The 14,068-nt window shown below is 54.3% G+C and overlaps 1 protein-coding gene, 1 long non-coding RNA gene and 1 other non-coding gene across 4 annotated transcripts; 2 read left to right on the forward strand and 1 right to left on the reverse strand.

Moving 5' to 3' along the window:
• The first annotated feature begins 3,367 nt into the window (after positions 1-3,367).
• VSIG8 (V-set and immunoglobulin domain containing 8) lies at positions 3,368-11,443 on the forward strand. Its single transcript, XM_061402019.1, has 7 exons — positions 3,368-3,658; positions 7,176-7,351; positions 7,899-8,100; positions 8,224-8,445; positions 9,173-9,298; positions 9,625-9,832; positions 10,742-11,443. The coding sequence occupies exons 1-7, from the start codon at positions 3,610-3,612 to the stop codon at positions 11,022-11,024; spliced, it is 1,266 nt and encodes a 421-aa protein (XP_061258003.1). The 5' UTR covers positions 3,368-3,609; the 3' UTR covers positions 11,025-11,443.
• Positions 6,662-9,179, reverse strand: LOC133238685 (uncharacterized). 2 transcript variants are annotated; one of them, XR_009733594.1, is made up of 3 exons: positions 9,037-9,179; positions 8,841-8,901; positions 6,662-8,561 (listed from the first exon to the last, which is right to left on the reverse strand). It is a non-coding gene; the product is annotated as an uncharacterized LOC133238685 (long non-coding RNA). The 2 variants fall into 2 exon arrangements; XR_009733593.1 differs by having other exon boundaries at positions 6,662-8,901.
• Positions 11,444-12,743: 1,300 nt separating the features above from the next.
• On the forward strand, positions 12,744-12,905 carry LOC133245484 (U1 spliceosomal RNA). The gene has a single exon (XR_009735739.1). It is a non-coding gene; the product is annotated as a U1 spliceosomal RNA (small nuclear RNA).
• The last annotated feature ends 1,163 nt before the right edge of the window (positions 12,906-14,068 follow it).

Consider the following 14,068-nt stretch of genomic DNA (forward strand, 5'->3'; position numbering starts at 1 on the left):
CGTGGGCTGGAATTGTGCTTTGAAAATTGAGCAGATGCCCCAGTGCCATCACTCCAATACCACTCCCCAAAACCCCTGCAGGGCTCAGGGCGCAAGGCAAGAATGCCGACAGCTTCTTTTATGGGCCCCAGATTGCAAGGAGGTGGTAATTAGCCCTCAGTGGGTCAAAGGGGAGCAACAATGTGTCCTGCTTTTGAGACTTTGAGGAGCCCCTGCATGGAGACCTCAAAAGTGGCTGTTCTCCCAGGAGCATCTAGGCCCTTGGTCTCCCCCAGAGCCAATCTCCTCGACTTCAAAACCAGGAACCCCTTCACCCAAGTAAAACTGCCTCTGATGGACCCCATTGTCCAGTTCCATTTGGTGTCAGAGCCCCACTCACTGATATAACTTCCTGCATCCCCTCCCCAAATGCCCTTCTGGGAGCTTGACCAGATGGTGAGCTTAGGTCATGGAGCAGAATTTAAGAGGTTGTATTTCTTATGGGATTCAGTTGCTTTATTTCTTTCAGATGGGCATACATGTATTTAGAACTCTTTCCAAAATTTTGAAATCCCAGTGAACATGTGCTACTGGTATTCTCCCAGAAGAAAGGAATGAAAATTCTAGCCAAAGTCAGACTTAATGAATGAAGGTTGAGGTCTTTCTATATCATAAATACAACCTCATTTTTGATCCCCATGAACCCTCTGTCCATGTAACTTTAACCGAAGTTTTAACTCTAACCACAGCCTCAGTTCAGTTCAGTTCAGTTCAGTAGCTCAGTCTTGTCTGACTCTTTGTGACCCCATGAATTGCAACACACCAGGCCTCCCTGTCCATCACGGACTCCTGGAGTTCACTCAAACTCAAGTCCATCGAGTCAGTGATGCCATCCAGCCATCTCATCCTCTGTCGTCCCCTTCTCCTCCTGCCCCCAATCCCTCCCAGTATCAGAGTCTTTTCCAATGAGTCAACTCTTCTCATGAGGTGGCCAAAGTACTGGAGTTTCAGCTTTAGCATAATTCCTTCCAAATAACACCCAGGACTGATCTCCTTTAGAATGGACTGGTTGGATCTCCTTTCAGTCCAAGGGACTCTCAAGAGTCTTCTCCAACGCCACAGTTCAAAAGCATCAATTCTTTGTTGCTTTCTTCACAGTCCAACTCTCACATCCATACATGACCACTGGAAAACCATAGCCTTGACTAGATGGACCTTTGTTGGCAAAGTAATGTCTCTGCTTTTGAATATGCTATCTAGGTTGGTCATAACTTTCCTTCCAAGGAGTAAGCGTCTTTTAATTTCATGGCTGCAGTCACCATCTGCAGTGATTTTGGAGCCCCCCCAAGTAAAGTCTGACACTGTTTCCACTGTTTCCCCATCTATTTCCCATGCCTATTCTAAGTCAAATCCCAAACTCAAGTTTAACCCAGCTCTAAATCCAATCCTAAGTCAATCTCAAGCCTGCCTTCGATTGCATCCCCAGGCAAAGCTGTAGATGACACTAAAACCCTGTTCCTTATCAAACACGAATCCCAGCCATGAAGCCTAGCCTCAGTTCTAGCTGTAATTCTATCCTTAATCCTAATGTTAACTCTCTTCCCAACCTCAAATCTGACCTGAGCCTCGTTCCTCATTCCACCTAACCTCAATCTTAATCTTGGCTCCAGTCTTCTCTCCAACTCTAACAGTAGCTAAAATTCCGAATCCAGTTAAACTCCAGCCCTACATTTCAGTCTAAAGGAACCACAGTCTTACTCCTCTCTTTTCAGACTCCCTCTTCCTGGCCCCACCTGTTCACCCCTCCACCTATCATTGCCTTTCCCCAGGAGTGGGTCTGGTAACCCACAGGGTTGCTATGCCCTTTTCTTGGTCCACTCTGGACTGAGAGTCAGGATGCCTGCTTGTTCTCCACTTAGTCAGGCTGTAGCAGCATCACCTAGACTAAATCCTCGTGTTTTTCTAGACCTCTATATCCCCATCTGTAAAGTGGGAATAATGATCTGTGTTCTCCAGAGTGTGCAGGCCAATCCTATAATCCTTAAAGTGAATAAGCAAATAAGGACATTTACAGTGTACAAGTCGTGGGCCCCGGAGCACGCTGTTATTGTTGGGAGTGCAGCTGTGGGGCTGGAATGCAGAGATTCCAGCATAGACTCCTTGTACTTCCTTATTGTTCTGTCTTATTTTTCCCAGAGGGGTGGGCCCTGGCAGCGTCCTGAGCCCCGTGACTCTCTCCAAGACTCTTCCCCATCCCCTTCCTGTGCCCCTGTCAGCAATAGGGCAGGACCCTTAAGCCTTTGGAGAGAGTTGAATTGTTGAATAAAGCCACTCATGGCTGGGCCCCTACCACTGTGTATGGGGCAGTCCTGGAGTCTAGGGGAGGCCCAAGGCCTGTTCTGGGACCGCCCCCCCACTCCCCGGAGCAACGAGCAAGGGCTGGCCCTCCATTTTCTCGCCCTGCCCAGCAGGACTTCTCATCCCAGCTCCAACCTGCCTGCAATGGTGGGGGCTTAGTCACCCTGATGACCATCCACGTCAGGAGGGTCCTTGGTCTCCCTGTGCACAGAAGCAAGGGCGCCATTCTATCCCTGAAAGAAGGGTGTAAAGAGGGGCTTGGTACTACTCAACAGACACTCTGGTGAGGGGTGTCCATGTACAAAGGCACACCCCTCCCCCTGCCTTCCTGGCGCTCATTTCCCCAGCAGCCCCTCACCTGCCCGTCCACTCACCTCACTCCCTCTGCACCCACTGGGCCCTCTCGTCTTAGGCGTCACTGAACTGGTTTTGGTTGTGTGTGGGAGGTGGGAGGCTGGATCCCCTGTAACACACCCGGTTCTGCAGGATCCTGTGCACCTGGGGGTGACCCTGCCTCAGGTAAAGGCGCAGGGCACAGCTCAAGAGGGGGCAGCCAGGGGAAGACCCCAATTCCCCACAGACCCCTCCCCTCCTCCTTTCAGCTCAGGAGGCCTGACGCCCTTTGAAGTCCTGGGTCCCTTTAATCTGGGGCCTCCCCTCCAGTCCCAGCATCCCCTTCCCTGGTGCCCTTTCCCACAGGTCTTGACCTGGGTGGGAGGGGGTCTGCAGGGTCAGGGAAATGAGGAGGGCGTGGGATTTGGAAACCTGCGTGTCAAACACAGTGCCCTGGGGTCAGCGCCAGCCTTCTCCATTTCCCCGAGGGAAGAGGCAACAAATGAGTGGTGAGGGGTGCTCCGTGGACGCCGTAAAATTGGGTGACTGTTGTCACCCCAAGGATGGGGCCAGGAGGAAGTGGAAGTTTAACAGGTGCCTAATTACAAGTCCCGCTGGCCACCCTGCGCCTCTCTCAGGATAGGGAAGAGCTTGGGGAAGGGCTGGGTGATGCCTGGGTAGGCCACTCTTTGTCACCCTGCTAATTAGGGCTCCTGGGACTCCTCCCCAAGGCGGGGACCAGGCCCCCTCCCTCCTGTAGAAATAACTCCGGCTGCTCCCCAGCAGGGCACTTGCTGCACCTTCCTGCCACCCCCGGGCAGCGTCTGGGCCCTCCGCTCCCCTTCCCTCCACCTGTCCCCACACACCCACAGCCGCCGGCCTGCAGCCACCGGCCCCAGGGATCCTAGCCCCGGCGGAGGAAGCACCGAACCTAGAGACATGGGAGTCCGAGGAGCATTCCACCTTCTGCTCGCGTGCCTGAGCCCAGGTATGGGGCTGGGCAGGGGCGGGATGCCCACCTGATGCCGGATGCACAGGAGAAAGGCAATGAGGGGCTCACAGAGGAGCCTGGAAGGTGGGCTTGGATTCCCTGGCAGGGTGCTGCCCCCCTTGCCCTGCTGGGCTGGAGTTTGGATGTTGCCAAGGGGACCTCTCCCCAGGAGAGCCCTGCACTTGGTTTGGGGCATGTGTTCTTGGATGGCTCTTCATTGTGTCCGTGAACCTGTGGGGCTCACACACGTTTGTACATGCTGTGAATGGGAGCATAGGGCTCACCAGGAGTTACTATGGGAACTGGGGGTGGGGGCTGAGGAGGAGCCTGGAAAGATCTCTTTTCCATTGGTCTGTGTGCTATCCCCAGTGGGAGGGCCTCCCACCCACCCCACTTGCCTGGAGAGGGCAGAGCCTTGGGCTGGTGGAGAATGAATGGGCTGCTTCCAGCAGGACTGGGCCCCTGCACCGTGAAAGCTCCAGGGTAGCACACAGCCTGTCCAGGGTGAGCCTGGGGAGGGCGGGGAAGGTGACTCCCAGAGCCCCCTCCCTGGGACACGCGTGGAGGGCAGGGCTCCGGACTGGACATCGAGGCTGCCTGCCCAGGATGGGGCAAGTCCTAGCAAGAGCCCATCTGTGTGGGCATCGGTGGACATGGCTGAGATGCTCTCGGGGGTCAGGGTGCGGGCTGAGGGGGCACAGGGGAGGAGCTCAGGGAGCAGGGAGCATATGAGTGTCCGCCTTTCTGGCAGCAAGCCTGCAACATCTTCTCTGTCTGGTGGGAGCTGGCCTGGCTGAGCTTACTGTGGAAGCTGTGCTGTGGGGACCTGGCACATCTCTGTGTGTCGTGTGTACCTTTTGTGGGGGCTGCCGTTTCTCCCCTCCCTTCCCTTCTCCTCCTTTATCTGCAGAAGGAGGGTTCATGGTTCTGGAAGCAGCTTACAAATTCACAAAGGACTTACAAGCTGAGAGTAGACACGGCTTTTGAGGCATCTGCCCTCTTCCTTGGCAAGCCTGTCGTGATTTCCCTGCCCCTTCTCTAAGTCTCTGCACACAACTCTTGCTCTTCCACTCTGGTCTTCTTCCATCCTCCCAGCTTCTCTCTCCTCTCACACTCCCTGGAGGTACTTCCTTAGCACCACAGCAAGAGGAGTGAAGGTGAGACACCAGGAGTGACTTCCCCAGGAGAGCAAGAGGGTGCAGAAAGCCTGGGAGGAGGTTGAGAGAGATTTAGGGAAACTAAAAGGCTAGGGTGAGGCTCCCTGGCCTGGGACAAAGGCAGACACTCTGCCTAGTGCAGGGTGGAGACACTCTCTTTCAGTCCATCCCTCCCTCCCAAGCCCCCTGCCCAGAATACTCACCCTCCCACCCGGCTGGCTCCCAGGATGTGGAGAGCATTCTCTTGTTGCTTCCCCAGGGTGGAGCCTCCGCACTCTACTGAGTTCTGGCTCATCTCTGGCTTGCCTTGTGCCAGCCCAGGGCCTGGCAGATGGTGTTAGGATCTTTATCTCAGGAGTGGGCTGGTGTTAGCATGGCCTGGGGCTAGAGAAGGCATCACCAAGTCCCGTTAGAGCCCCAGCAGCTAGTCTGCCTGCTCTGGGTTACCCTGGAGGCTTGAGCAGGGGTGGGGGGCGGGTTCAGGGCAAGGCTGATGGCCCAGCTGGGATCCTGAGGGGCAGGTTCAGTGATGCCTGTGGTGCTGCGGATGTTGAAAGGGCTCCTGCTGGCTCTCTAAGAACCAGGCTAAGCTTCTGCAGCTTAGTCTTGAATGAACGCACATGGGGGACTGCCAGTGTATGCAGTGGGTGTATCTTCTGGATTAATATGTACCTGTGTTTGTGTGTAGTTGTGTCTGTATGACTGTGTGTCTGTGTGGATCTGACAGTGTCTGTGTGTACAGGAAGGTGGGACTCCATAGGTAGGTATCTGCATTTTGAAGGCGTGTAAGACTGTGTCTGTGTGTTGATGTCTCTGGCTGTGACAGTGTGTAATCGTGTGTGTGTGTGAGACGCTCTCTAAGTGTGCAGGTGGTCCCGGGAGAGAACCAGAGAAGCAAAAGCAGGATGAGCAATCGAGACCAGGGGCTGAGATGCCAAAGGACTCGCTAATTCTTGCAGAGTGAGCCAGGCTGGGCAAGGGGCCGGGGGCGAGGGGAAGGCTGGAGACTGTGAGGTGGCGTGATGCCCGCTCAGCCAGGGTTGGGGCCCTTTGGGTACCAACCCCCCAACTTCGTGTTCCTCTGTAGGTCCAACCGGTTGGGGCTAGCACTTGCCTGGGGCTTCAGGGGAGGGAGGGAGAGATCAGTCCTGAGCTTCCAGATCCTGGCTCCTCACTTGGGGCTGACTCAGTGAGGCTAGGGCTGGTAGCAGCGGGAGGGGCCCCAGGTGGAGCGAGCATGTGAAGGTGGCTATACCTGAGCCACAGGATCACACAGGGGGCATGACGCAGAGCACACAATGCCACATGCCTTCACGCAAGGCTCGCCCGTCCTATACTACAGACGACTGCGGCCTTGGTCTCAACGCTATCATGCATTGTCACACACGGATGCAGCCAAGCTCCTGGTCACAGCTGCACACAGGCACACACTATCACTCAGAGCACTTACACAGCCAGGCACACACCGTCACGTGGGCACACAGCCACAGATATGCACTGTCACACACAGACACACAGAGGACTCCAGAGGTCATGGTGTCCATCCTCCTGCCTCTGGACACGACCACTTCACTTGGTCCAGACAGATGTGGCTTTTAACCAGCCAGTCACTTCCATCAGAGCATTTAACAACTCGACGTGCTCCACATGCCTCCACACACAGGCACACACACGCTCACACCCACAGGTCCTGTCATGTAAATATAGAAGCAGACACTCTACCTAGTCATGTGCATAAATCTCCCTACAGTACACATAAGCAGCCACAAACACTCATAAACACACAATGTACATATGTGGACATATCCACACATGCATATATAATCATGCATACATACAAGCATTCATATTTTATTTTAAAATTTTATTATTTTTATTTTGACTGTGCTGGGTCTTCACTGCAGAACATGGGCTTTCTCAAGTTGTGGCGCGTAGGCTCCAGAGTGTGTTGGCTCAATAGTCATGGTGCATGGGCTTAGTTGCCTCACAGTGCGTAGGATCTTAGCTCCTTGACCAGGTATCGCACTCACATCCCCTGCATTGGAGGGCGAATTCCTAACCACTGGACCACCAGAGAAGTCCCATATATAAGCATTCTTAATAACTATATATATACAATATACAAACAGTATACTTGCAATTCTACACAGTTATAGAATACAGACACGCTAACACAAGTCAGCACAGATATGCATGGATCAAGTCATGCACACTCTGAGAGCAGGCCCTACTCCCTGAGGAACCCGCACTGAGGCCCGGGCTGCCACTGACAAGGAATGGTGGAGAGAAGGGAGCTAAAGCTGATCCCAAGCCCTGGTCCCGCTCCCCTTATCCCATCTGCCCTGCCTGTATCCTAGCGCTGCTGTCTGCTGTACGGATCAACGGGGATGGCCAGGAGATCCTGTACCTGGCGGAAGGTGACAATGTGAGGCTGGGCTGCCCCTACATCCTGGACCCTGAGGACTACGGTCCTAATGGGCTGGACATCGAGTGGAAGCAGGTCAACTCAGACCCCTCACATCGGGAGAATGTGGTAAGTGATTCTCTCTGGGTACGTGATTCTCCTTACTCCACACTTCATAGTATTCACTTGTTGGGCAGCTAGCACACTGCAGGGCGAATAAGAAAACCCAGCCCTTGAACTTTCCCCAAGGCTTCTCGAGAGAATGGGGCAATGGGGAGGAGCTGTGTAATTTCCAATCAAGCTAGTCAGTCAGGCCAACTCCTCCCACCCCACTCCAAAAGGAAGACAGGCACTGTCCTGGCCCGACCTTACACTTCCAGCTCAGATAGCCTTTGATTGAGTACCATCCAGCTTCTCTGTGCGCCTGTGGCTTTATTCATCTCATCCCATTTAATCCTCACATGCCCCTGGGAGGTAGCTATTAGGCAGAGAGTGCCTGATTTCATATGATCTCACACATTCTGTTAAAAGTCAGTGGATCAGGCATTATCATTCCTGTTTTTCATCCAAGAAAGCTGAGTCTCAGGGAAGTTCAGTGAATTGCCCCAGACAGCCAATCCACAAGGCCTTCCTTGGCTCTACCTGTCTCACCATCTCTGTTTTCTTCTCTTCACAGTTCCTTAGTTACCAGGACAAGACGATCAACCATGGCAACCTCCCCCATCTGCAGCAGAGGGTGCGCTTTGCAGCCTCAGACCCCAGCCAGTACGATGCCTCCATTACCCTCTCGAACCTGCAAGTCTCCGACACAGCCACCTATGAGTGCCGGGTGAAGAAGACCACCGTGGCCACCCGGAGGGTCATCATCACCGTCCAAGGTGTGAGCAGGCTCCTCTGGGATCCCCTTCCCCAGCCTTCAGAATCAAGGGTGGCCTGGCCACCCTGAGCCTGGCTCTGCCTCTTGGCTGGGCCCTGGCTCACAACTACCCTCTTCCCTGTAGCGCGGCCTGCGGTGCCCTTATGCTGGTCTGAGGGCCACTTTACACACGGCAATGATGTGGTGCTGAAGTGCTTCGCCAATGGGGGCAGCCCACCTCTCACCTACAAGTGGGCCAAGATCAGCGGGCATACTCACCCCTACCGGGCTGGGTCTTACCATTCTCAGCACAGCTTCCACTCTGAGCTCTCCTACCATGAGTCCTTCCACAGCTCCATCAGTCAAGGTGAGGGGGCCTTGGGAGAGGGGAAGATGGGGATGCTGGGTCCCGCTGGGGCTCCCCTAGGTCATCAGCGGCACCAGCTGTGGGAGACTCCTCCTTGGAGCCTGTTCCAGAAGCTGCTATAGAGGGAAGAAGAGAAGGCAAAAGGGGAGAGTCAGTCGAAAGCAGCATGACTAATTCGGAAAGAGCATGGTTTCAGATAGAGCTGGGTTTGCATTCTGGCTGGACCGTGACTGGCAGCAAGGCTCAGGCAAGTGGCTTGGCCTCTCTGTGCTGTGGTTTCATTCTACGGTATATGAGAAGGGAATGCTAAGGGCCATCCTCCAAGGGCGTGTGAGAATTACACGGGATGAGGTGTGTAAAGCTGCTGGCACAGAGAGATGCTGACTGGTACTCACAATCAAAGACGATCAGAGCTGGAAGGAGCCTTAGAATTCCTCTGGTCTAACCTGGTCCTCACTGCACAAATGAGGAGACCGAGGCTCAGGGAGGGGGCATATTTCCCCAAGGTCAGAGAGTGAAATCATGGTTTCTTTCCTGTTGCTGGGAAAGGGGCCTTCCTTGCCTCTCTTTCAGCAGGGGAAGGTGACTCACCTGGACACAGTGGGGTGGACTTGTGTGTGTACACACACCCTCCTTCCATGGGCCATCCTGCAGTGGTCTAGGCTGGGGTCAAGCTCTCAAACACCAAGCCCCTTGGCCTCACCATTGCCCTCTGATGCTCCTTCAGTTTCAGGCCTGAACAACGGTGACTTAGTGTTGAAGGACATCTCCTACAAGGATGATGGGCTGTATCAGTGCACAGTGGCCAACCACGTGGGCTACAGCGTGTGTGTGGTGGAGGTGAAGGTCTCAGGTGGGTGCAGGCAATGGCTCCTTGGCTGGGAGGGTTGGATGGGAGGAACCTGGGCTGTATTTTGGAGTCTCAGCAGGATCAGCCTTATGGGTCTCATCAATGCATATAGCTCTGCCAAGGTCAGCCAGGAAGCCCTGGGAGAAACATGCAAATATGAGGAGTTAACTTGCCTCTCCCCATATATTCCTCCCTGTGTGTCCAAGGGCCCTGAGATCTCCTGGGTCCCCCATCCTTTTTCATACAGAAGTCCTGTGCTTGCCACTCCGGGTTAGCCAAGCACCTGCTAGGCTGCAGAAAGCCTGACGAGTCTCTACTTCTCTCCCCAGACACCCGGCGCATAGGAATCATCATCGGCGCAGTGCTGGGCTCTTTGCTCGCGCTGGGCTGCCTCTTGGTGGGCATCTGGGGGCTCGTCTGCTGCTGCTGCGGGGGCGCCGGGGTCGGCGGCGGCTCCCGCGGTGCCTTCGGCTACGGCGGCGGGGTCGGCGGCGGGGTCGGCGGAGGGGCCTGCGGCGACTTGTCTAATGAGATCAGGTAAAACCTGATGCATGCTGCATGCTGCTGCGCGGCAGGGGACCGGCGCCCTGCTCCCTCTCACCCCTGCCTACCACCGGCCGGCTGGGACCCCCAACCCCACCCTGCCTACCATCGCCAAGGAGTGCTGGGACCAGAGCATGTCAACCGGCCACTCATCGCATGGCTTTTCTCTTTCCTCTTTCCCTGCCAGTCTTCACTTCTGCTCTCCTGCCCTCCATCTCCTTCGCGTCTTTGCACCTCTCTGTCTTGTCTAGACTGTAAGCTCCTGGAGGGCAGGGCCTGTATTTTTCACTTTTCCCTTGTATCGCGCCGGTGAGAATTCTTGGACATGCCTATTTAAGAAGAGTTCATTAATATTAAGAACAGTGCTAACAACTTATATTAGAAACAAACTAGAAATAAAAATAGTACAAGACTAGTAGTGCTAATGACTGCAATACCCTGGGGATGGAGAAAGAGATGGAGAAGATTAAGAGAGGAGAGATGAGAAAAGAGGAAGAGAGAGGGCAAGGTCAGGGTTAAGGAAGGAAAGAAGGTCAGGGAAAGCAGCTCCTTCTGGGTCTCCAAGGTTCCCTTTCTATCAGAGCCGGTGGTTCTGCGAAAACATGAGAAGGGGACAGGAGGGAGCCTAGATGGGGCGGCCTGCCCTGCCGTGGGCTGTCCGGACATGTGTGGACAAGCCCCGTCCGGAGGAGGATGGGGACGGTGGCTCCGGGAACGCTGCGGAGCCGCGGGTCAGGAAGGGGCAGAGAGGAGAGTAGGTCGAGGCTGAGGCTGAGAGGCGAGGGGAGGCGGAGGGAGGCGCGGGAGACGAGAGACTGCCAAGAGCCCCCGGCTCTGCCCAGGCCGTGCCCACGCCGCGCCGCGGAGGAGCCCGCTCACCCGCCCGCCTGTTGTTTTCCACAGAGAGGACGCCGTGGCGCCGGGGTGCAAGGCCAGCGGGCGCGGCAACCGCGTCACCCACCTCCTGGGGTACCCGACGCAGAACGTCAGCCGCTCCCTGCGCCGCAAGTACGCGCCTCCGCCCTGCGGCGGCCCGGAGGACGTGGCCCTGGCGGCCCGCCCCGCCCCCGCGGCCGCCGCCTGCGAAGCGGGCCCCTCGCCGGTCTACGTCCAGGTCAAGAGCGCCGAGCCCGCCAGCAGCGCCGCCGAGGGGCCGCTGCAGAGCAAGGACGGCCTGCTGGTGTGAGCGCGCGCCGCTGGGCTGCGCCCCAGCTGGGAGTGGGGCGCGGGGCTCTCTGCTCGCAGCTGGGGACGCGCTCCGGCCGGCGCCGACCTCGGCTGCTCCCGGCCGCGCGGCGGCTGGGGGCTGAGGACGTTTCCCTCGGGAACTGAGTCGAACGGCTGAGCCTCCTTCTCTAAACGTAGGAGAGGGCGGGAGACGGCAGAGAAAGGCCATTCGGGCCCTCTTCTCATCCTTGGAGCCCCAGGCTCGTGGAGAGGGAGAGAGGAGGAAGTCCGAGAGCGCACGAGGCCGGTGGCCGGTGTCCCCAGCCAAGGCAGAGAGCCCCGGGGGCTGGGTGGGTGGGGATCTGGACTGAATTGTGAGTGTGAGATCTGAGCTCCGAGGCAGCAGAGTTAGCACAATAAAGAAAATGTAAGATTCGAGACTGAGGTGGCTGTGGTTCCACGGAGGTTTGGGCATGGGGTCAGGGTGGTGGGCCATGCTCAGGGGTAGGGGAGGAGTCTTTGCTTCCTGTTGTCCAGTATCATTTCCTGAACATGTCCCCCTTACCCTCCTTGATCGGGAGCAGTCAGAGCTGGAAGGGGCTGTCTAATCCTACCCTTTCCCGAGACGGAGACTCCTCAGGCTTCTGATTTTCAATCCAGAATCCTGCTTTTCTCTTTTATTCCAGAAATCAAAAGAGAAAACAAGGAACCGGCAGGCATGACCTCTCTGAATATTCCCTGACCATTCTCAGCATCTTTCTTCCGTCTCCTCTCACCTGACTTCCTGATCTCTCCCAGATGTATGCCATCCTTTTCAACAACTAGGAAGGGTTTCAGAGCCCTACTCTGGGGTAGAAAGACTAAGTTCATCTAACCTAGCCCCCTTTTTAATGGAAAGGGGATTGACATTTATTGGGCATCCTCTGAATGCCAGGTGCTTTCTGATATTTCTTCTTATTTAATCCTGTGAGGTGCAGTATCCCATTATATAGATGAAGCAACTGAGGCTCACAGGTATTAAGTATCTTAACCAAGGTCACAGGTAATAACAGGCGTGTTTGACTCTCAGACTGATGCTGTTTCCCTGACATTTGAATTCCTTCTTCTACATTCCTGACAAAAGATACTTCAACCTCTTCTTGAATACCTGCAGTGGCACCTCCCAAATCAGTCCTTTTGGCCTCTGCCTGTCAGAGATATGTTTCTCCTGTTGAACTCAAATTGGGTCCCCGCATTGTTTTTATCCCTTGGTCCAAGTGCTACTCTTCGTGAGCCCTAAGCATCACATTCTCAATTCAGCTGCCTCTAATGGACCAAGTGGCTGTACTCCACGCTGGATGATTGCAACAGGCACACGACTGGAGCTGTGCCTGGTTTAGGGGTTGCGGGTCTTCTGAGGACAATAATAGTACTTCAAGGTCACTCTGCTCTACCTGCTTCTGTCCAGCCACCTGCCTCTGAGAGCATAGCACTTCCTTTTCTTTGTCTTTTTTTTTTTTTTTTGCCTTTTTTTCTCTTAAGGAGAAGCTGGGCTCCTGAAGTCTTTCTGCTTCTACCCTGTGGCCATGTGAACTGTGGGGAATGGATGGACCTCGGAGTTTGTTGATAGTGGAAGCTCTGAAACCTTGCTTGGTTGTACGTAACTAGGAAACCTTTCTTGTTGGCTTGGGTACTTGCAAAAGGGTAATGGCGTCTCTGGTTCTGCCTTGATAGAGTTTGGGAAGAGAAAGGAGAGATGACACTTACCTGGCAGGGGCCACACCGTGATCATGAAGGTGGTTTTTCCAGGGCGAGGCTCACCCATTGCACTCGGGATGTGCTGCCCCTGTGATTTACTCAAATGTGGGAAACTCGATGGCATAATTTGTGCTGGGGGGGACTGCATTCACACTTTCTCCTGAAGAAAAACAAAAGAAAGGAGAGATGATGGTGGAACAGAGGGAGCCAGGGAGAGATGTCTTAGAGTGGGGGTGGGGGGGTGGAGGGTGGGGTTTCGGGGGACGTGGGGATTCTTGAGGATGGATGGGGACACAATGGGAGGGAGTAAGGGGACTAAGTCAGGAGAGCAGAGAACTGCAGGAACCATCTCTTCCTCATTTATTTGGAGACATTTAACAGCACCTGTAGGATGATTTGTTCATAGAACTGTAGGATGCTGGGCCTGGCACATTTTTGCCCTTAGGCTGGGGATTGAATAGGGTGATTTGGGGAGGGCTCTCCCAGTCTGAGACCCTCCAGCTCAGCTCCCTGCAAGGAAGTGAGGCACAGAGGCAGCCAGCTGTGCAGGTTGTGTTGAATGACATCATCTTCCCCATTCCAGGAACCAGGGAGCCATGCTCAGACTTAGCCTTCCTTTGAAGGGTGAGAACAACAAGGTGCTGGCAAGAAAAGCTCATTAAGAAGCAGTAAGAGATTTTAGAGAGACTTTGGAAACAACTTTTGGCAGGGTGACTCAACAGGGAAGCCCAGGAAGTTCCTAAATCCCTAAATAAATGATCACTGTACTCATCACCTCTGGATGAGAAAGGATGGGAGTTTCTGCTCTGAAGGTTTTGCTTCAGGGACACTTTGGGCTTTTTCATTTCTCCTGCTTGAAACCTTGTCAGTATTGGAGAACATTTATGGTGGTAAATGTTTACGAGTGGTTTTGGGAGTGAAGTTGAGCATGTAGGGGGCCAAAAGGCCCTAATGTGTATCATTTGCTATTGCCCTGATGTAAACTCCCCCACCATGGCTGACTTCAGGCTGCCGATGTGATGTCCTTGCAGTGGAGTCAGGAGAAATGTACACTATCACACCATCTCTGCAGAAGTAAATAACCTCAAGAATTAAGACAGTCATGAACTGTAGCAGACTAATTGGGATAGGGTGAATTTTGAATGCTTATCTCCTGTGTCTCAGCAGAATTCATTTAATTGTAAATTTTTATACTTTTATTTTTAATAATGGTTGCATTTAACAACTGACTCGCCAAACTTAGGCAGACCATATCTGCAAGCTGGCAGAGGGCTGTGCACACAAATGTTGCTTCAAGCGAGGGAATCTTAAGTGCAGTCTCAAGTT

Source organism: Bos javanicus, chromosome 3 (genome assembly GCF_032452875.1).
Source record: "Bos javanicus breed banteng chromosome 3, ARS-OSU_banteng_1.0, whole genome shotgun sequence".
Lineage (NCBI taxonomy): Eukaryota > Metazoa > Chordata > Mammalia > Artiodactyla > Bovidae > Bos > Bos javanicus.